General features: G+C 42.3%; 1 protein-coding gene across 3 annotated transcripts in view; it reads left to right on the forward strand.

Moving 5' to 3' along the window:
* Nucleotides 1-22,438, forward strand: part of PARVA (parvin alpha) — a 150,339-nt gene that overhangs the window by 42,545 nt on the left and 85,356 nt on the right. The window contains exon 1 of one of the 3 annotated variants that reach the window (XM_073216216.1): nucleotides 1,365-1,389. The exons of the other annotated variants lie outside the window; for them this stretch is intronic. Within the exon in view, the coding sequence (XP_073072317.1) occupies nucleotides 1,380-1,389 (10 nt within the window). The 5' untranslated portion in view covers nucleotides 1,365-1,379. Of the gene's footprint in view, nucleotides 1-1,364; nucleotides 1,390-22,438 lie in introns of those variants that run through there. 3 annotated transcript variants of the gene reach the window in all.

Consider the following 22,438-nt stretch of genomic DNA (forward strand, 5'->3'; position numbering starts at 1 on the left):
TTTAATTTTTGTTCTTAGTAACATGTCGTTGGATTTGTGCACATTGCTTACTCTTCTTCCTATTGCTCTCTCTTTTTCTTTGGTTATTTCCTTGGGATATAGGTCCAAAGAAGATTAAGGATGAAAAGGTCTTATAGCTCTTGTCCCATATTGTCAGACAGCCTACAGAAACATTGGAGTAATTCACATTGCCCCAGCAATGGTTGAGTAAGCTTGTTCACAAAAGCTCTGCCATTCCTGTTTTTATCATTGCTTATATTGCTTTCATATAGATGTAGCTATTTTGATTCATTATTTTTTTAATTATTAGTGAGCTTGCACATTTTCCCATGTGTTGGTTTATGCCATACATTGCCCAGGGTGCAGAATACATTTCTGTAAAGTGGCTGGCACGGGTTGCCACTTATTAATATTCCTTCTCTCTCCCTTGTTTCTGTTCCGACATTAGCCGTTTGTCAAGTGGGGTTTCATTATTGCTGACAATATATGTTTATATCATAATGTCATTCCTATTTTAGATTGTAAATATCCATGATTTATCATAATTTGTCATAATTCAAAACTTTCTTTTGCCCCCTTTGTATTTGTTCTGTTACATTTTATAAAGGAAACTTTAAGTAGACTTTAAAATATATGAATCCACCTTCTTTCAGTCTTATAATACTGTGTTGTACAATAGTCATGAATTTATCTCTCTGCTACAGCTGGGACAAAGGCCTGATTTTTTTAATGCTCTCTGTGTTTAATTACTTCATTAACCAATTTGGAAAGTATTATATTTGGTGAGTTATGGATATAATCTACATTTCTGCATACAGATTGTTCTACCAGCATTTATTAAATGGTGATTCCTTCATCCATTATTATGATTCTTAGTTTTGTTTCCTTTGCTGTATCCTAAGGACTTATAAGTGTTTAAATCCATCTCTGAAATCATTATTTTATTAGAGTCTTTGGCCTGGCTTTGATCCAGCAAAATTCAGTTTTGATGAAGATCACTTTATAATATATCCTGAAATTTGATTATTACATTCTCCTCCAATCTTCTTTCGTATTATTGTGTATTTATTTTTCCTTATTAATTTTGCAAGTGGTTTATTACATTCTAGAGCATTCTAGCAGGAATTAAATTGTTCTTATGTTAATCTGTTTTTTGTTTTATGGACTCATGTCACTGATACTTTAAATTTTCTAAGTCAGGAGCAAAGGACATAACTTAGTTTATTTAGATATTCTTTTATTTTTTCCATTATGATTTAATAGTTTTTACTTCACTGTGTATCTTATTTATCAAGATATATAAGTTCTCAAGTATTTTATTTTTTCAGCTTCAGGAATATCACCATTTTTCACTGCCTCTTCCACTTCATATCATTGGAATGCATTTAGGTAAGCTTGGAGTTTCTATTTACTCTATTGTATCATCTGCAAAAGAAGTGACATTTCTATTTCCACCTTTCCTATATGTTTTCTGTATTTCTTTTTAGTATTATCCTGCAATATATTCTAATATTACTTCCAGCAGCAGTGCTGAGAGGGGCATTGAAGGCTTCTGCCTGTGTTTGCAAAGTGGTCTCTAGGGGACTGTGCTATTCCCTATGGTAGCAGTTAGCCCTTTGTGGCTATTTACATGTAAATAAATTAAAAGTTAAACAAAGTAAAAAAAATTCAGTTTCTCAGCCACATTAGCCACATCTTAGTGTTGAGTAGCTACATCTGACCAGTTGCTACTACACTGAACAGTGCGTAAATAGATAACCCATCATTGCAGAAAGTGCTTAATGGGCAGCACTAATCTAGGACTGCCTCTTGGAGAATAATATTGAAACTCACATCTAAATCTATCATCTTCTTTATCTTAAGGAATACATTTCCTCTTCCTATTTTAGAGTTCTTGTAAAGTATTAATGTTGAATGTTAATGATGGCTTTCTCAGCATCCACCAAAATCATTCTTAGATTTAAGAACAGATTTTTGTCTATCAATGTGTTGAACTGTACTAATAATCTCCTCATTGAGTGCTAGGTCTGTCTTTGTAGAATAGCTTATACTTGTTTGTCTTTGAAACATTTCCCTTTTGTCTGTAGAATATTATTTATGATATACTAAACTATGTTCTTATATGAGTTAGTCCAATAATTCTCTCTCCCTGACCCCCAGCCCCATGTTTGCCCTTACTTGGCATTTTAGATCAAGATCTTGCTTTCTAATGTGAGTTAGAGAATATACAATCTTGTCTATATTTTGAACCTTTTTTGTAATAGTATTTGAAAATTTGGAGATGTTCTCCTGGGAATCCATTAGGGGCTTCTCTTAGAAATGTATGGAGGGTTCAGAACTTTCCTACTAGTTCCGGTGACATGAGTCTATTGGTGTTTATAATTTTTTATTTGATGTAATTATTTCAGCAAGCTATTGAATGTAAAACATCTATAAAACACTAGGCAAAATGCTGGACAACAAGGCGAATGTAATATTAGCCATTGAAAAGAATGAGGATTTTCATCTCCCCTCTTCATTGGATTCTTCCAGGCTCCCCTCCCACCACACTGTGCTCCCTCACTTGAATCACCAGATCAGTCTTCTCATCCCCCGAATCCCATACCTTGACCTCATTATCTCTTCCCACCTCGGCATTTCTCTTGCAGAAAATGCTCTTTTCTTCTTTACCTCTCACTCCTCCCTGAGGACCCACCAAAATTCCTATCTTTGTGGTTTCTCTCTTCTTGCATCTTAATGTATTCCTTTGGCAAATAATGATTCACAGCCTTGTCATATTATCTAATTATCTTCTGTGTTATTATGTACATCTCTTATGTCTACTATCCCTGTAGGGGTGGGAGTGGAGGGAGATTTCAGGTCTTCTTTTCTTTTGTTTAGCAAACAGAGTCCACTATATAGTGCCAAGTATGTGACAGACATTAAGAGATACTTATTGAATAAGTGTATCAGTAAATGAATGATTCTTACTTCATTTCCAGGCAAAGCCAGTAAAATCTGTGGCTAAGGGAAGGTTTTATTAGCTTTAGTAAGTGAATATAACCTATTTGGAGAAAAAGGCCAGGACCATACCCATCTTCCAAGTTTGTTACTTAGCCACTCATTCCCATTCACTCAATAGGTAACTACATGCTAGGTGTGGGTGACACAGGATTAAACAGAATCAGCATAGTCCCTGGCCTCATGGTGTTTATAGTCTAGGAGAATAAATTGCTATTAAACAAGTAAACCAACAAATAAATAGTCACAACTTGTACTAAGTGCTATAAAGGAAAGAGAAGGATATGGACACTTAGCCTGGCCGGTTGGGCAGGGCCTCCATCACATTAGGAATTGACATTTAAGCTAAGTGATGAAGGATCATTAATTACCCAAGTAAAGACAAGTCAAGAAACCAGGCAGAGGTTACAGCATGTGCAAAGGTCCTAAGGTGTAAAAGAGCTTAAGGCCAGTATGTGACTGGAGCATGGCAAATAAGGGGGAAATTGACATGGGTAAGGCAGGTCACCAGAGGGCACTTAGGGTCCAGGGTTGGGTATTTGGGTTTTAAGCAATCTGATGTACATTTTAAGAGATTTTTCTAAGCCAAATTTTATGCCTAGTATTACTCCAAGCAATATACGTATGTTATCTAATATCGAGAATATCCATATAACTTAGGTACTTGTCATATGCCCATTTTCCAGTTGAAGAGCCCAAGGCCCAGAGATGTTAAGCAACTAGCCTGGGGTCATATGTATGTTTGCAAAGGGGCCAGTATATGAGCAGGTAGTGTTGAGCCTCCTGAGCCCTGACCACTGGGAGGCCATGCCACAGGGTCACATGGCCACTGGGCAGCTGGTGGAGTTGGGCAGTGGAGCAGGCAGGTAAATTCAGGGTCTCTTTTGACAGTACGGGTGGAGTTCACAGCTCCAGGGATGCTGTGTAACTGGACAGAAATCCATATTCTGGGGTGGGGTGAGGAGAAAGAAAAGGCGACATGATATATGGGAATAAATATATGTGATTTACTCAGACTTCTTAAAAAGGCTTTGAGTTCTCATTTCAAGGAATGTAGAATTTAGAAAAGAAACCAAGTGACCAGCAAAAGCTCAGCATGAGAAGGAAATAAAAAAAATAGGGTCAGGAATGAACTGCAAATCTGACTAATAAAACAAGCTCTTTTGTTAAATTGATACAGTGGAAAGAAAGAAAATCAGAAGGAAAGAAATTTTGTAAAAGAATGTGTCATTTGTATGGACTACTACTTATAACTCCTTGCTAAATTAGCTAACCAAGCCGAAACAGATAGCTGCTTAAACAGAGTGAGATAATGAAAGCTGTCAGCCATTTATTGCCATGAAATCTGGTAGATCTGCTACCGGCTTTGGAGCCCCCCTTCTTACTCGGCCCCTCTCCCTTCCCTGCCTGTTCAAGTCTGACCAGTCTTTATGGTCCTGTTCAAATCCCCTCCTATAATAGAAAAATAAATCTGTTAATATGAATACATGGGTACGTTGACCCTAATCAGCAGTTACCAGCAGGGCAGCTGGCCTTGCAGTCATGAAAGCAGAAGTTACGTTACGTTCCACCTTTTCTGTTGTAGAGAGTAGTGCAGGTCTAATCTACTTTAGAAATGTTTTCTACCACACAGATGTATTTTTAAAGTTTGGGAGCACAAAGACATAAAAGTGATGGGGAAACTTTTATCTTGTGGACTACCAAGTGGGTTGAATAAAGATCGAGTGTAGCATCTGTGAGAATTTGGGTTGTAAGCTTTTAGGTAAAAACCTCAAGTTGAGCTGCCATGTCACTAACTTTCATTCTCTTGAGAAAAGCTGAGTGACAGCCGTTAGAAGTAAACTAGCATGTGAGGAGACCTGCTGCGGGTTCCGGAGAGCAGGACTGTGTCCAGCCTAGGTGGGTGCCCCGGGGGCTCGTACAGTGACGAGGACAGGAAAAGGTAGAACTCCAATTGTGGTGGCCAGTTCCCACCTCAGCCTGTCCTCTCTAAACTGCCCTCATCCTGGGAGAAGACTCCCCAGCTGTAAAAATTTAACCACCCCCTCCCCCACCATCCCCCAACAGAACTCCCATCCATCCTATAGGACTCCCTGAGAGAGTGAGCAGCAACCCTTTAAATGGTACCAAGTGCTTGGTGTAAGGGGATTGGGCGGTGGAACAATGATGGAAGGTGAGCACAGAAGTTGGCCAGAGGTGGAATCCCAAGCTGTGTGCATCAGGCATTGCCAGATTACAAGTCTTAGAAAGCAGTCTTCTTTCATATGTCAGGGTCGGGCCACTCCAGTTCCCGTCCATATAGAGGCTCTCATGTGAAAGGAAGGAAGGAAAGAAAGCTAAGCAGAAGGCAGAAGAGGAGACACAGGATGAATAACTAGCTGCTAACTCGAGGCCGTTCAGTCATTCTTTCACACAATCCTGCATGTGCTTGACATTACAGAGCCAGGACAGACAGGGTCTTGAGAACTGAAATGACCACAACATTGTCTCAAGGTGCCTTCTTTGGATAGTCAGCCACAGTTCCCAGATAGCAGTATCTCTATATGGGATAAGCAGTTCATGGCATAGCATCTGGCACATATTTGGTGCTTAGCAAACCTTGGCTGTCATCGTATCACCATAACCATAATCATTATGAGTCTCTTGAGATCTTTGAGGACAGACGAGTTGCTCATGCATCTTGGAATCCCTGGGTTGGCAAAGCATCTAGTGCACAGGTCAGACTCTGCAAACGTATGTTGATGCATCGACTAACTGAATGAACACATTTTTGAGCACTTACTCCATGCAGGCACCTTTAAGAGGCATGAAGAAAGCTTCTGAGACTCACCTTTATCCTAAAATGAGATGGGGCATAAATAAACAATGTTGTAAGTTGAAAAGGCAATACAGAGGTAGCATTTGCAAAGTACCAAGTGAATAAAAACAGAAGGAACTTCAGGAATTTGGGGGAGGAATAATTCTGTGGGTTGGTCAGGAGAGTGTGACATGTATTAATGCAGAATCTAATCAGATTCAGTTTTAAAAGAAGGACTAACCTGTTAACCCTTGTGCAGTGGGAATGGAGATAATAAACCCCTCCCCAAGGCATGAGTTTGCCAACACCCTCATCCAGTTGCATGCTGGCAGGTATTTAACAACCAGCTCTCCAGAAAAAAAAAGTCTGTATGTGAATGCATATTAAGTCTAAATTTTACTGGTGTGAAGGATCTGTAGCACATAATTCACAAATAATAATAAAATGTTTAGTACTCTTTCTTGTAAATTTCCTGAACCAATTGACTCTCACAGAATTGTTGCTGATTTTTGTTGAGCTGTTGTATCCATAGCTAACCTGTGATTGCAATTCAACCATGATTTGACTAGTGGACTCTCATCCCAATTCACTCTTTCCCAGTACATGTGTTGTCACTATATCTGATATGTGATCTGCTAAATTATTTCTCACCCTTGTGCACATTAAACTGAACTTCTTTCAGCCTCAGCACTCACTATGTCAGACATTACTCATTTACCAAGGGCATGAACACCTTTGCTTAATCAGATAGTAGTTTTCAAATATTAGGCAAGTATTTTCCTTTTTTAAAAAATACTGTTCACAATGTAATGACTGCAGACATGACTCACTTTTAAGTTAATCTGCATTATTCACATTTCCTCTATCACTTCCTTAATTCTAGGTAATCAGCCAAACAAAACAAGCCCTGACTTGTATGCTGATTTCCAAGGTGTAAATACCCCCACGGTGGCCAATTTTGTGATATCCTTGAATGTGGAACTGGGGAGACATACAATAGCACACCATTATATAGTATTATACTCTATAGCTACTGTAAGTGTAAATTATCTCGAGAGTATAGATAACAAAATAAGTGATGAGTTTTGAGCATTTATTACCTGATTTTAAACAATTTATTTAATTATAGGTTTTATCTTTAAAATTTTTAATACTGGCTGTTTTTTAACAACCAACTCATTGAATTCCTGAGAAATTACTACTGGAGAGCTGAGAGGAGCCTGCTCCCACAAACCTACTGCTTCCTTCCTAATGAGGGTGGCAACCTCCTCATTGGGTGGGGAGCTCTGCTTTTCTTCACCTCTCTACTCCCACCGAAAAATGAACACAGAGGCTCATTTCTTCTCTGAATCTGATACCCAGCATGATGTGGGGATTTGATGTAGACCATGTCTAAATTAAGTTACCCCAATAGTGATGTTGAACATTGTCCCGACAACTTTACATTTCACACTATTTCCATTGTATCGTTCTCTAAAGAACAAGAAAAAAGGATCTTGTATGGCCCTGACAGAGGATGGCTGTAAACAGAGCATTTGGCTGTCAAATTAGTTACCCTCAAGTGTTATTCAGAAACTCCCTCCTGATGCCTCCTGAGAAACCCAGTTCTTCCTCACAGGTTGAAGGAGTTTGGAACCTTCTTCTCTCTCAGCTTTGCCCAAGACCCAAGAGACACAGTTCCTAATATCTAAAGCACAAACGTTTATCAGCAAAGCACTTTTATTGAGAAACTTGCCCATGGTTCCACCCTCAGCCTTATTTTCCTTTCTTAAGCAACGTCCCTTTCACACAGATGTGGAAAGACTGCCGAGTTGGAGGCGGGTATAACCTGTCTGCCCTGCTCCCCAGCTGACTCACAGCAGTTTATTTTTGCCCTAGTTGGTAAACAGCTGCCCCCATCCCTCCAGTGCCTCCCGCCCTGTGCAGGCAGCCCTGCCCCTCCTGCAGTCCGGGGCAGCAGGCACTTAGACCTACTCCCACATCTGCCTGGACAGTACTTGGATGTAGCCCATCATTAAGCATTTTGACTGTCACTCCTGCCTGGGTCTTCCCAATCCCAGGGTTTGAGCCACACAATACCCTGTGTGCTCAGCACGCACCTCCAGTTCCAAGCCAGAAGACACAGGCCACCTCGTGGCTGTGGGACTCATTGTTTTTCAAACTAGTGTTTTTAATAGAGATCTCAGCACCTTAGAATCAGGCAAGGTGTTCAGAAATCAAGGCCACTTCTCTGATGTGTCTGCCCAGCATTTCCAGCCCTTGGCTGGTTCCCAGGTGGCTTCACTAATTTTCCCCTCATCCCAGTCCTTTAAAACCCCATGTGCTCTCACCTACCCCGACTACACCCCGACTCCCTGTCCCATGCTAGGCCTTACCATTTCCTATCAGATCTTGCAAATGCTGATGCTCTGCCTGACTAGGCCTTACATGCCAACGTCCAAATTTCCCTGAGGCTGATGCCACCCCATTCCTCACCTCATTCTTTACCAACTCACGACTCCTGTTATTATACTCATGTCATTAGTGCTTAGTCACCATGGCTTACTTGCCTGTGGGGAATTTCTCTCATCTTCTGACGTGGGTTCCGAACCTGATTGCTTGTCCGAATCCAGCAGTAGTTGGAAACTCCCAACTTCCCCTGTCATGCCTACAGCCCTGGTCCTCAGAGGTAAAGGTACTAGTTTACATTGGGGTTTCCTGTCCGTTTGACCAAAATCATAAAAGAAATGGAACCTATTTCTCCTAAGGGAAGGGGCCTTACAAAGGAGCTTCAGTGTGATCAATATCCTATCATAGAATCAAAATAAAATCTTTTTTTTTTTTTGCAGGCAACACAGAATTTTTCCTACTTTGCTTTAGGTCATGAAATTACTACTACAATTGAGTAATGATTAAATCATGGGATTTTTTTTTCTCATTTTAATTCTTGTCTATTGCTTGAAAAACATTGCTCAACAGGTGTTTAAAAATTAATATTAAAAGTGTATTCAATAAAAGGCCAATTATTCAGCCTGGTTCAGCACCTCTTTTTAAACATAATGTACATGTTCAGGATAGGAATGTTTTCTAGTTGTCATTTCATGAGATAAATGGGTTGGGAAATGAAGAGAGTATAAGTAGATATGAATGTCACTTTATCTAATCGAAGATGAATGCTGAATTTTGGGAGCTGTAGTAGAATTGAGTCCTGGTTTGAGCTTGCCTTGAAAGAGATTTATGATCACGCGATATGAAGCTTTGTCTTCCAAGGGCTTGCCTGCTGGCCATTAACTCCTTCAACTCAGCATCTGTCCAGAAGAGGCAGTTCTCAAGGTGGATAGAAGGAGGAGGAAGGCTGTTGCAGTTTGACAAGTCAGCACAACAAAGCAACTGCTTCATCCGGGCCTCTGGGCTTGGAAGTGGTTTGACAAAGCAAGAGCCATATTCGATCCTGTGTACATTATGCCAACTCGCCTTCCCTTGGGCTTTCAGGTCTTCTTTTTCTGTTTTTGTCATCGAGATTTTCCAGAATGTTTTTTTAAAGGGAAATAAAGTAGTTCTAGTACAACTGGTTGTAAACATTATTGTTGAAGCTGGTATAGCCCTTGTATTTGAGCTTGTTTTCTATGTTGACCTCTGAAAACCCTTTTCCTGGAAACTGACTGCTTAGGTCTAATCTGTAGTTACACAAAGGAGATCAGGGCTAGAAAGGAGGGCACTGTTGTGGCCACAATACCGGAAGAAGCGTCCCTGATGGAACACTGAAAGGCATGGTTTAAAATATTGAAAGATTTGTTAAATTGAATTGTTTTGATGGTTGCTGGGGAAAGATAGAGTTTTGAATGGAGGACCTGAAGAATAAAATGAACTTGAACTCCTGGGCCAAATGCTGAATTCCTTCTGCAGGTGGAAATGCTGCACCTTACAAGGGAGGCTGAGTCGCATTTTTGTGATGACCTTACTCAATTGAAACTTTCCCGGAATCTCTTATCATTAGTTCCCCACCCAAATGATGAAAAACACCATCTGATTTCTAGTTTTCCCATCTCTTATTTGAGTTAGCAACTTTCCTGAATACCAGATGGCCAGAAAATGTGTAAGCCCAAATAAAAGCAAAGCCTAGGCTTTACTGCATCTTCCCTGGTGTCAGTTGCCCTTTAAAATTAAAATTATGTAAATGATGCCTTGGCTTTAAGTAGGAGAATAAGAAATGAAGGGAACAATCCCAGCACTTCAGAGTATTTTAGTTTGGGTTGTATGTAGGGTTTTTTGTTTTGTTTTTGTTTCTTTGAGCTTTTAATGTTTCCTTTTAAAGAGAAAGAAGAGGCATTTGGTAGAAGCATTTTGCTAGTTGCTTATTCACGAAGCTTGTGCAGGCTGACACTGGCAGCCAACCTATAACACTGGGGCTGGCAGAGACCTTAGAGGTCCTTGTTTTAATTGACTTAAAGAGTGAGGAAAAGATTCAGGAGTAGAAAAGCAGAGGAGGGCCTGGCCTTGCTGGGTTTGGCATCTTTCTTACCTCAAGGAGTTAAAAGTCTGGGGCTGAGCATGATCAACCAGATGGTCTTTAACAGTAACATGGTTCATATTGTTTAGATTATCCTGTTGCAAGCACCGTGCCTCGTTTACCTTTTATGGAATAAAGTGTGGAAAATTGACCACAGATGTAAGTAACCAAGAATGACGGGGAAGCTGTTGTTACCAGTCCTCCTCTTTTCTCTGCAACACGCCTGATCCCGCAGATAAAAATAAAGAGAGGAACGGGAGGCAGGCCGAGAAATAGTTTGCCTTACCTCAGTGGCTCAGATCTTAGTGCCTTTAGTTCTCTGCCGTACGTTTTCATAAATCCACGGTTTGTCTCAAGACTCATGTTCAGGCTACCTTTCAAAATCTGATTTTCCAAGTGCCCTCCAGTTAAAATATCATACCATGTGAGCAGTTTTCCATCCTGTTTAGAAAGACAGAGGGGCAAGGCCAGCATACTGACATGGAGCGATTTTCAGCTCTCTGTTCCCTGCAGGAGAGCGCTGTGTGGCATTTTGCAGCCTGAGGAGCGCAGATACATTCTGCATTCCCGTTGCTTTGATTGCTATCTCAGCTGCAGGCTGGGCCAGAGTAATTAGAACTAGGCCCTAGTTATTCTTGAGAATGTATTTCTGAATTTGACAAAGGAGTTGCCTATGCAGAATGGGCCCAGGGTAGCAAGGAGCTTGTTGAGACAGGCCAAGCTTTCCTTAGGGCATGCTTTTTAGGATTATAAAGGCATTTATGCCTTTTTAAACCCTCAGAGGAATATTTTGCAACCGAAGTAATAAACTTGGCTTTATGAAGTCCCTTTGTTTCCACTCACTCCCTCTTCTTCCCTTCCTCGTTTCAGTGCACAGCTGCCAGGGCCACGTGGACCTTCGCCTCTCACCCTTCTCTGGGGCCCTGGCTGCCTCTTCCTGGGGCTATATCCACTGTTAGGTGACTGGACTTCTGTGTGCAGCTCTGCTGGATGCAGTGAGGGCCAAACTACCTGCTCTGACAGCAGTGGGCTTCTCCAGGCCTCTTCCCAGCCTGGTCTTCTGGGCTGCCTTCCCTTTCTTGGTGGCCCAACTCGAGGGGGGGTGCTCACTCCTCTGCTCACTGTGCTTTCTGTCTTTTCATTCCCATCCAGCTCAGCTCCCCTCTCTCCTGCCAGGCCCCTCTACTAATCCCTGCCACCATGCTCTCTCTTGAGTCCTGGCGTTACTGTTAAGAATCCCCCAAACATCAGACACCCTTAACCCATTCCTCACATGCATCCCAGGAAACCTGGGCCGGCAGGACACTGCTTTCCTCCCAAGATCCCTAGTTTTCCATACACACTTGCAGTTCACTGCCCTCCATGACCCCTTTGAAACCTCTCTTACTTTTTAGCGGAGGTGCCAGCTAAGCATGCTCCTCTCTGTTACAAACCCCTGGATGCTTCTTCGAGCTCACTGAGCACTTTGGACTTGGAGTTGTCATGCGTGTCCTCCTTCCTCCCTGGTGAACTCAATTGCCTCCTACTGACTTGTCCACCAGCCACATAGTTCCACTGTCTTCTCTGATTCCATGACTGTTCCATCCACTCCACCACGTGGCTTTGCCCCCCTGCTCATGTCGGCAACCATGAGCACTTGCCCTCTGAACCCCCCACCCTGAGCACAGCATTCCACTTCACCATCAGCCTCCAGCAGCACCATCAGCTCCCGACCCTCTGTGTTCCCACGTGCTCAGTCCCCTCCCACCCCAGCCTGCTTGACTGTAGTTATTTCAGCCACATTCACCAGCATCTTCAGTTTCCCCTACCCCTGCCCCAACTCCTTTTCTTTCAACTGAGCAATGCCTAGCCAAAATCAACTCACAAGGCCTTCATTCCTGAGCCTGCCACAGGCCTGTTAAGAGCTGCTGGAGGTAATTATCTAATCTAAGTAATTGAGACAAAACCCTGGCTTCTAACATTACCCAACCCTCAGTGCCACCCCTGTCCCTTCTCCTCAGCTCCTTAGCTTCCCTCTTTCACCAAATATCTTGAAAACTCATCTGGAGCACCGCCTTTTCACTTCTGTTCATCATCAAACTGTAGTCTGACTTCTGCTCCCATTGAAATTGCTCTGACCAAGGTTACCTGTGACCTCCCAGTTTCCAAGTCTTCTTTCTTCATCTCTCATGATCCCAGCTGTCTGCTCCTTGGAGTGGTCCTCTCCCACCGCTGGGACAGTGTCTCTCTGAACACTTGCTCCATTGTCCCCACTGACTCTTCCCTTTCTTCCTGCTTCCTAAGAATTATTACTCCCTTGTTTCCCATCCTCTGCCCCCATTCCTCTCACTCTAGCCAAGACCCTGGTCCTGCCTCATGGGAAGAAGCCAAGAGGGTTGGCCATACCAAAAGCCATTTCTGAAAACATCCTTCTCATTCAACACAGATGGGATGTAAAACACCCCTTATGACTGATGGTGTTTAGCAGCCTGCCTCTGAGATGATAGGCATGAGTCACAGGGCTGAAAGTGTTCATTTTGGTGGTAATAGCAAGTGTAGGTGCCTGTGGGCTCTGGATGGCCAAGCCCATGACATTAGCAGAGGGTTTGACCTGCTGTGTTGGATGTGTAAATTCTCATAGGCTGTCAGGGACAATAAATGAGCAGTCCTAGCACCTGGAGAGCAGTTGTCGTTTCAAAAGCCGGGGGTGCTATGGAAACAGTATAAGGCTTGGCAGTAGACAAATTTTGAATCCCACTCTCCTCCTACCACTAGTGTGACCTTGGGCAATTGACTTCTCTCCTAGTTGTCTGGTTGTATCTCAGTGTTTTCATTTGCAAAACAGATAACATTATTTTCCTCTCCCAGGCATTAGGCATAATATACATATTAGGAAGACATTATTATTTGTAAATATAATTCAGTAGGATGATTGAGCTAAAACAGTGATATTCTCTTCTATAAGCCTGGCAGCTTACCAAAAATTACCTAACAACCTTTTTACGGCACCAGCATAAAGAGTCAAGGAGAAAATGAGTAGAACTGTTCCCTGCTCTCAGACTGGTTGAAATAATGCACAGTGCAATCAGAGTCCGTTCAGTAACAGTCTCTCATCCAGGTTTCGTTGATATTGGGTAGCAGGAGTTCTGGAGATGGAAGGATGGATGTGGGCTCAAATAGATGGAACAAGTGCCCTGCCAGAACCTTTGGCTGTCTGGAATAGAGGTGCCATGTTAGCATAAAGTGAGTAATGAATGATACAGGCATCTCTTAAAGTTAGGTGGGGGAATTAAGACTGATTCCAGAGGCCCCACAGAGCCATTGAATATTTTTGAGTGAGAACGTGATGGAAACAATGAAAACAGTCTTTAACTTTCTTATATATAAGACATTTTCAACAGGGAGGACATTGGACAGACTTGTAGAACCAGAACCTGATTGAGGAAGTGCAGGGTTAGGTTAGAGAGGAAAAGAGGGAAATGCAAACTATTTCAAAAGAAAAAAGCTGTTCAAAGTATTAGTGACTATTTTCATATTGGAGATGTGTGTTTTCCAACACTGTCGAACAATAATTCAGTTCTCACTGGACACCAACAAGATATCCTACAGTGGATATCCTACCCGCAGACAGCGTCAGATCCTGAATGTTAAGAGCTCAGTCTTTCAAGACAAGACTGTCCCACTCTTTCCTCACCACCAGAGGAGAAACTTTTGTAGAAATTTGACATTGCTGCAACATCTGAGCAGGTGATCAATCTGCTTATACTTTGTATTCTTTGTTATTTCAATGTTTTCTAGTAATTTATTGTATATTGCAAAGTATCAGTCTTCAGTGATTTGGAAATTGAATAAAACAAACAGGTCCTTCTCTTCAGATTACCTGAGAAGCACTGTCCTGGGAATGAAAAAGGTATAGGAAGAAAGGTATATGGGAAGGAAAAGGTGACCTTTAGGGATGGTATCCTCTCCCCTCCTCTGCCAGGCAAAATCCTATTCATTCTCAAAGCTCAACTCTGGGTCCTTACCTCCCTCCAAACTCCCAACCTCACCAGAGGTTAATCAGTCCTCATGTTGGCTCTGTCCCATGGACATATTTCTGTTGCTGATTATCATGGCACAGTATGAACGGGCTGTCTTGGTGGCATCCTCCACTAGACTCTGTGCTCTGCTTGGAAACCAATGGCATTTTCATCTCTATATCCAAAATGCCCTGTATGCAGTAGGTGCTCAGTAAAACTTTGTTCTGTTGAACCGAACAGCAGACTTTTAGGGTGGATGTAGAAATGATGATATCTGGGTGAAGACAGAGCATCAAAGCCATGCTTGGTATATGACTCCTTCGAGAAGGAGGAGGCCACTCATCTGTTGTGAGTGGGATGTGTGGAGAAGACATGGAAGCAGAAGCACAGATAGAGTCAGTCAGTCTGTGCTGAGGCAGAGATCGAGGAATAGACGGCAGCATGGTCTGTGCTTCAGACGCATTCTTTGACCTTGTACCTCTGCTGAAACATTCATCATAGTTTCTTCATCAGTATCCAATCATCCAATATACTTCAAACCTTCTCATTCATTAGCTTACTTATCTATTCAACAAATACCCACTAAGGGCCTACTTTGTGTCCATCTTAGTGCTTCAGACTTGACTTAACACTGTCCCTAATCGTGAGCACCCTTTCAAGGTAGATGGCACTGTCTCCTTTTATGGAAAGGGCTCAGGAAGTTCAAGTTATTTGCAAATTAAGGCAACAAGTCAGTTATAGAATCAGATTTTGAACCCAATGCTTGAATTCCTCCTGCCTCACCCAGTATCACCAGGTTAGTGCTCAAAAATGTTTGTTGGCTCAATTCCAAGTAAACTTGGACCAGGATGGGAAGAAAGGAGGGAAGAGGCAGTTCAGGGTTAGTTGGCTTGGTCAGTTTAGAGGAAGACTGAGGAACATAGCCGGGTTAGGGCAGGTACTGGGGAGCCTAGAGAGGCTTTTGTCTGGGAGGGCCTCATGACCAGGAAAGAGAGGCTGTTGAGACTGTGTTTAGGGAGAATGGACCCATTTGAGGATGTGGCAGAGGAGATCCTGCTAGTTCTGATCCCAGGTGTGCTTTATGAACGATAACTTTGGGATCCCTATCCTGATTTCTGAGCTGAATGTATCCTCATATACTTTTCTTTCTCAGGACATGAGGATGAGTAGGGAATCGGACCACTCTTTGGCCAGTGGTTCTGCTCACCCATCTGCAGGTCTACATTGCAGGGAAGATGGAAGGAGGGCCCCGCTGTCTCTGTAGGGGTGAACCTTTGGTTCAGACATTCACTGTGTTTACCAGCGACCCATTGTTGCTTATGGACTTGACTCTCTTGATTCAGTCCTCAGGCTTCCAGTCTAGAATGTGGTTGATACATGATTGAATTAACCACCATTGGTCTTAGCTACAGTGGAGGCATGAAGCAGAGGTCTGGCCTAATGCACCCATCACCCCCTTCTTCAGGAATGAGGATGCCCAGAGGCCCAGCTGAAGGGAGGCCATGCTTTAGACCTTGTTGGGGTCTCTAACCCAAGACGAGCCAACGCACATCATTACCTTCAGTCAGCTCTCTCACGGTTTTCCAAAGGCCTTACCCTCGCCTATCATTCCTGCCTGTGTTGGCCCGCGCTGCTTCTTGCTTCTCACTTCCTGTCATTCTCCTCTTGCTTTCTCTGCTCTAGGTCGCTGGCCTAATTGTTCCCTCACACACCAAGTGAATTTCCATCTCAAAGCCTTTTCACTTTCTGTTTCCTCTTCCTGAAGTTTCCTTCTTCCACATATTTTCATATACAGCTGTTTCACTCTACTCAATTCTCTGCTCAAATACTCTCTTCCTCCCAGGCCCGTGACCACCTATTTAAAAATAGCACTTCCTGTTTCACTTTATCCCATTACCCTGCTCTGTTTTCCCTTATAACTTATCACTGCTGGCATAACGTATGTATTTGCCTGCCTGTTCATTGTCTCTCCCCTTCACTAGAATATAAACTCCCTGTGAGCAGTTTATCTTGTTCACTGCTGTATCCCCAGAACACTTTGAACAATTCTTAACATATTGTATGTGTTCCATTAATATTTGCTGAATGAATGAATGACCAATCACCAGCTTCTCTCTCAGGAATCTGAACTAAGGACACAGTGGCTTTCTTGGTTTGTGATAGGTTCTGACCCTGTGCAGTCCGTCAGGCTTGCGACTGACAGCCATGTTCATCACATGTGAGCACAGGAAGCTGGTCACCATCAAAAGAAGCTGAGGGGAGAGAGGATGTTGCCACCTGGGGGCTTCTCCCTCCCTTGTGACCTGACCATAATTATATTTGTTTTGCACATTGACTTGTCTGAGTATCTGTGTTGGTTTTCTCTTACTGCCTGACAAATTATCACAACTTTAGCAACTTAAAACAACACCCATTTGTTAATCTCATGCTTCTCCAGGTCAGAAGTCTGGATGGGCTAGGTTGTCTGCTCAAGGTTTCACAAGACTGAAATCAAGGTATTGGTGGGACTGGCCTCTTCTCTGGAGGTCCTGGCAAGGAATTCACTTCCAAGCTCATTCAGCTTATTGGCAATCTTGAATTCCTTGCAGTTGTAGGACTGCAAGGACCTCTTCTCTTGCTGCCTTTTGGCAGGGACTGCTCTTAGCTCCAAGTGGCCACTCGCACCACCTTACCATGTAGTCCCTTCCATGTCAGCAACAGAGAGCCTCCCACGTAACCAGTCCCTTCCACACACTCTCTGACTTCCTCTTCTGCTACCAGCAAGAGAAAACTAGCTTTTCCAGGGCTCTTGTGATTAGGTTTTCTAATCATGGGCTAATCTCCCATTGATTAACTCAAAATCAACTAACCAATAACCTGAATTAAATGTGCAAAATCCCTTTTGCCTTGTAACCCAACATTATCAGGGCATAATATCTCATCATATTCACGGTTCTAACATTAGGATAGAAAATCTTGAGGGACCATTTTAAGGTTCTGCCACAATATTTATTTTTTTAATCTCCTTTAATTAATTAGTTTGGGGAGGGTAGTGGTGGAAGTCAGGAGTCTATTGCTTGCAGCTAAAGAGCAATGACCATAATCCACAGAGGCCTGGCCTTGAGAAGTGGAGGTGTGGGGCTGCAGTTAGAACTTTGTCTTCCTGACCTCTGCTAAATTGTGGTTCTTTATTATTCCTCTGAAATAGAGTTCAGACTACAGAGATGTAAAAGATTAGACCATCTGTCATACTTAAGATGCCAAAAATAATGAAAATAGCCCCTTGCCTCTAGACTCTGGTAGAAACTTTTTTATTTTTTTAAATGCTTTTCCTTGCAGATCACTCTCCAAGTGAGATCACTGGTGATCCTGAGCCTTTTCCCATGACTTAATTGATGAGGCGAGGACTGCCCAGCTAAATCTAACAGAATATATTCGGGGGTACTTGGCTTGAAGCTCCAGGCTCTTGTTGAAATGAGTGGTTTTGGTTAATCCACACCATGAAGCTGAAAAGTTATTATATATGGTATATTTTCGTCCTGAGATATTATCAAGAAATTCCACATAGATCGGAATAAACTATAGTTTGAGAATGAAAGAAAAAATTGTTTAAAGAAAAATCCAAGTATATACTCCGTTTCCTACAGATGTAAATCAGAGAAAATTTCAAAGCCTTTTGTGACTCAGAGATCACCAACCAAATCTGCTGAGGGAGGCAGGATGAAACAAAATGGTTACAATTTTAAGATTTTTTTCTGCCCGCTGCTCTTAGCTCTTCCTTTTGCCTGATGTAACACAATTTTCAAGAACACTGTGGGAACTCTAAGACCGGGATTTGTTATCCAGTTCACCGCCTAGCTTCAAAAAATGTGTAGTAGTAGTTGAGTGTCAAAACACAGCATGTGGTAAATTGGGAGGAATTGAGAGGGGAAGCTTACCTTGTTGGAGAACTGCCAGCAGGTTGAAGGACTGTAAGGTTAGAAAATCAAAGAGGCTCAGTCGGAAGGGGCCTCACCCCTTGTATCCTAGTCCAACCCCTATATGATGCGTGGACCAACTCCATAGCAGGGAGACAGGAGGTCATAGCTCTGCTTGACCCTACTCTTCAGAGTAAGAAGTAAGAAGGCAGCAGCGAGGGTGAATGAAGACCAGGAGTCCCAGAGCTGGGGGAGTGCCTGATGCTGCTGCAAGGGGACCTGGCACTTTTGAGCCTCAGTGTCGTTTGGAGATCATGATGCCTGGTTAGTGGGGGTTGTTATGGAGTTAAATAAGAGGCACATGGAAGCTTTGTAACCCATTGAGCGAAAGTTGTTGTATTAGTATTAATAATAGGAAGACATTGAGACTCACCTAGGATGGTGTATGGTCAGTGCCAGAACAGGTACTCAGAGCCCAAGACAGGTATTGGAACTGTAGGGGAAAACAGTGTGTTTTTTCAAGGTCAATAAATACATAAACTAAGAGCTTGAAGTGCTTTTAAAACAGGAAGGGACAGCCCCTCTGCAAGACAGGAGCCTCATGCTCAAGACAGAAAGCCCCTAAGAAACTCTCTCCAGGTGTTCTGCTCCCAAGTGGTATGGACTTGGCAGAAGTAAAATCCAGGTTACTTATGGGAACATGCAGTGTGGGTAAGAGGTGGGTCAGTAGAAAGAGAAGGCATTGCAAGGTACTCCAGACAGTCCATGAGCCAAAGTTCAAGGGCCAAAAAGAAATAGATCTCCACTAACGAAGGTGTGGAGGGCCAGGAACGGGCAGCTGAAATGATTTATCACCCAGTACTTTCAATGAATGAACCAATTTTTAGGACTAATGATGCTCAGCCCAGAGTATTTTAAGGCATTATATAGTCTCTGGAACATTCTGGTTGTCCCTGAAGAAAGAAGCCACTGGCTCTTGCCACCAGGTAAACCTTGAGGCATTTTGAGACTTTAGCCCTGGCTTGGGGCAAGAGAAAACAGCTAAGGCTAGAGTAGAACCAAAATGAGAAATTCAGGCTTCCAGGATAGCATGAGCAGCTGGAGTGCAGCGCCTCCCGGTCTGCCTGAGGTGGAGCAGTCGTGCAGTCAGTGGGTGGGGTTGGGAGGGCCTGTCCTCCAAAGAAGGGGCGGGCAGAGTTGTAGGGTGGGTTGCGGTCTAGGGAGGGCTCTGCCTCCAGAAAAAAACTAGATTTTTAACCGTCATGTACACAGAGCCAATGTAGTGATGAGGCCTGAGGAAAACTCTCTCTGAAGTTGTTCCGTGAGGCAGCCTGGATGCTGGGCATATCAGTCAGGGTTCCTGCACACTGAAATTGTGTAATTTGCGTGCAGTTAACTAAAGGGTTTATTTAAAAGTGAGCTAAGTATACCCTGGGGCCAGTAGCCGGTGGGAGCTGTAACCACTCCTCGGTCTAAGTGGTGACTGAATTCCAGAGACAGAAAAAGTGGTGTGAGGGGGGCCACCCAACAGACAGAGCCTGTGACCTTTGGTCATGGTGACTCCATGGCAAGGGACTCAGGAAATACCCTAAGCTGCTTTCTCTCTACAGGTCTTCTTGGGGCACTACCCATTGATCTAACTCACGCTGAAGGCAGAAGGCAAGCGTTTTCTTTAATGAGGCCACTCTGGGGCAGGCAGCAGGGTGGGGATGAAGAGATGGATCTGGAGGGGCTCTGCAACATAACTAATTCTGGATCCTTTTTTCTGGGGGACTGACCCCACCGCCCTCCTACCTGCCCTCCTCAGGCTGGGCTCAGGACTCTGGTAAGATGAGTCTCAGGCTAAAACTTGCTGTGGTTAGACTTGACAGAAGCTAAGACCAGAGGACCCAGCACTGCACCTTTAAAATAACAGCTTGCTCCATACATCCAGGGGCCATATGTCCCCAATTTAACAGGACAGTTTCAATTTCAAATATTCTGTCCCAGTTTGTCTATAAGCGTATTGGCACTTGTCAGATCACATGTTCTAATTTTTGATTCAGAAAATATGCTCACTGTATCCCTATACCACAACAAATGCCAGATGGTTTAAAGAGCTAATTTTTTCTAATGGTATACTTATCCCAGTTGTTGAGAAAAGACAGTTTTCTGACTATTAAAGCAATTGAAGAAATTATCAGTGACAAGTTTGATGGGTACAATTACATTAAAAAACTTTTTTTTTTTTGTATTAAGGAAACCAACAAAACTAAAAGGTAAAAAGAGAAGCAACTGATTGGGGAAATAGTTGTAATCAAAATAACAGCTAAAAACTTAAAACCAGACACTTTGGAGTAGTTTTATTTAAATCTTAAAGGGCACAATCAAGACTTGATTAGCTAGATGGTCAAAGGATATGAGTAGATAATTCATACAAGAGAAACATTCACTGTAAACAAATCCCAGGGAGGTAATTTAATAAACTTAAAACAACCATGAGTTACCATATCACACCTATTACATCATCAAAAATAAGTAATAGCTATAAAATATAAATGGACGGGGGTTTGTGGAAATAGACATACTCATACATTGCTGAAGGCATTATGAGTTTTTTTTTTCCCTTCTAAAGAACAGTGTGATGATACATATAAAATAGGTCACAAAAGCAATAATCCACTCTGACTTAACAATTCCACTTTTGGAAATACATCCCAAGGAAATAACATTAAAAAAAAAATATATATATATATATATATAGAATATATATATATATATATATATACCTACACTGAAGCAATCCAAATTACCAACAATTATGTGAAGACTTAAATATAATAGTCTAGGATAAATAATATCATTATTATATATCATTAAATATCATAAAATATCATTAAAATATCAAATATGTTCACTTTGTAAATATGAGGGAAGATAAATGTTTTAATGTTAAGTGACAATGAAACTATGGCAGTAATGATTTTGGTCATGTGAAAGCTAGTTTTGTCTGATTATAAGAATCAGATAAAAATCTAAATTTTGCAGTTCAGTTTCCTTTTGTGAAAGTATATTTTCTGGCTGATTGTTTCATTGTGGTTTTAAACATTCTAAATGTAGCCAGGTTTTCCATAAAAATAGAAAAGTAATAACAGGTACGTAGATTAAGTCTTGGGGGTGAATGCTGGTTGCTTCTTTAGATTGATCTCCATGCAAGGTGGGTAGCAGCTTCCAGGAGGGCCTTGTATTCTTCAGTGGAGGAACCCTCTGCTCTCTCTTCTCTTGCTCCTAAATGTGACCCACGAATACCAGGCACCTGGTCCTACAGTGGTGAAGCTCCTTCTGTGTGTTACTCCCATCCTCAAATGCAGCAATTTGTACTCAACTGTGAAATCGCTTCAGGTCCATCCATGTAAGGATCAGTCTAGATATCCTCCAGTTCAGGGAAAATCTGATACAATCTCTAGTGGGTTGTTTTTTTGTTTTTGTTTTTGGTATTTTTAAAGCTTTAATGCTAACCTGTTAAAGGAGCAAGGGAGGGGAGAGAGTTCATAGGACAAATGTGAAACTTGCAAATATCTTACCCCATGTCCTTCCTATAAACAGGCAGCCAGTGTGTAGCCAGTTCTTCCATCTGTGGGATTCCCAGCATGGAAAGAGGGACCAGAGCACACTGCTGAGCCCCAAGCCCTACAGCGTCCTGTCTGTTGGGGTGCACTGACTTGTGGGAAATCAGGGTCCCACTGGTATGAGGGCTCATCAGGGCAGTGCCTCCCATAAACTTGTAAGTACTATATGCAGACCCTTTGAGAGTGTTTTGAAATTTCACATTTCATTTTCTGAGTGACCTAGAGCAAAACATTGACACCTGAATTTTCATAGCAGAGGAAAACTGGGAGAGGAAGCCAAAAACAGTTTGTGTGGCTGCTCTGAGTTCAGTCCTAGCTCTGAGTAGAGTATGTGAAAGTAGAGTATACATAAGCCATATATATTATGAAAATTTATAAATGGCAAAATAAGAAAAAAGATAGAACCCTCCCTGTAGGGTTCCAGTTACCCATCAAAAAGACCACTCCTGGTTGTCTGGGCATGAGCACAAATTTTTAAGTCAGGAGGACCACTGTTCCGATCCCTAACTGCTGCCTTGCTGCCTCTCTTCCTCGTACTGAAAACGTTAATGACAATATCTACCATTTGGGTGTTGTGAGTTAATCTTAAAATTGTGTAGAGCACATAAATATATGGTACAAAATAAATCTCCAGTAAGCAGTAGTTCTCC

The sequence above is a fragment of the Manis javanica genome, chromosome 11 (genome assembly GCF_040802235.1).
Source record: "Manis javanica isolate MJ-LG chromosome 11, MJ_LKY, whole genome shotgun sequence".
Lineage (NCBI taxonomy): Eukaryota > Metazoa > Chordata > Mammalia > Pholidota > Manidae > Manis > Manis javanica.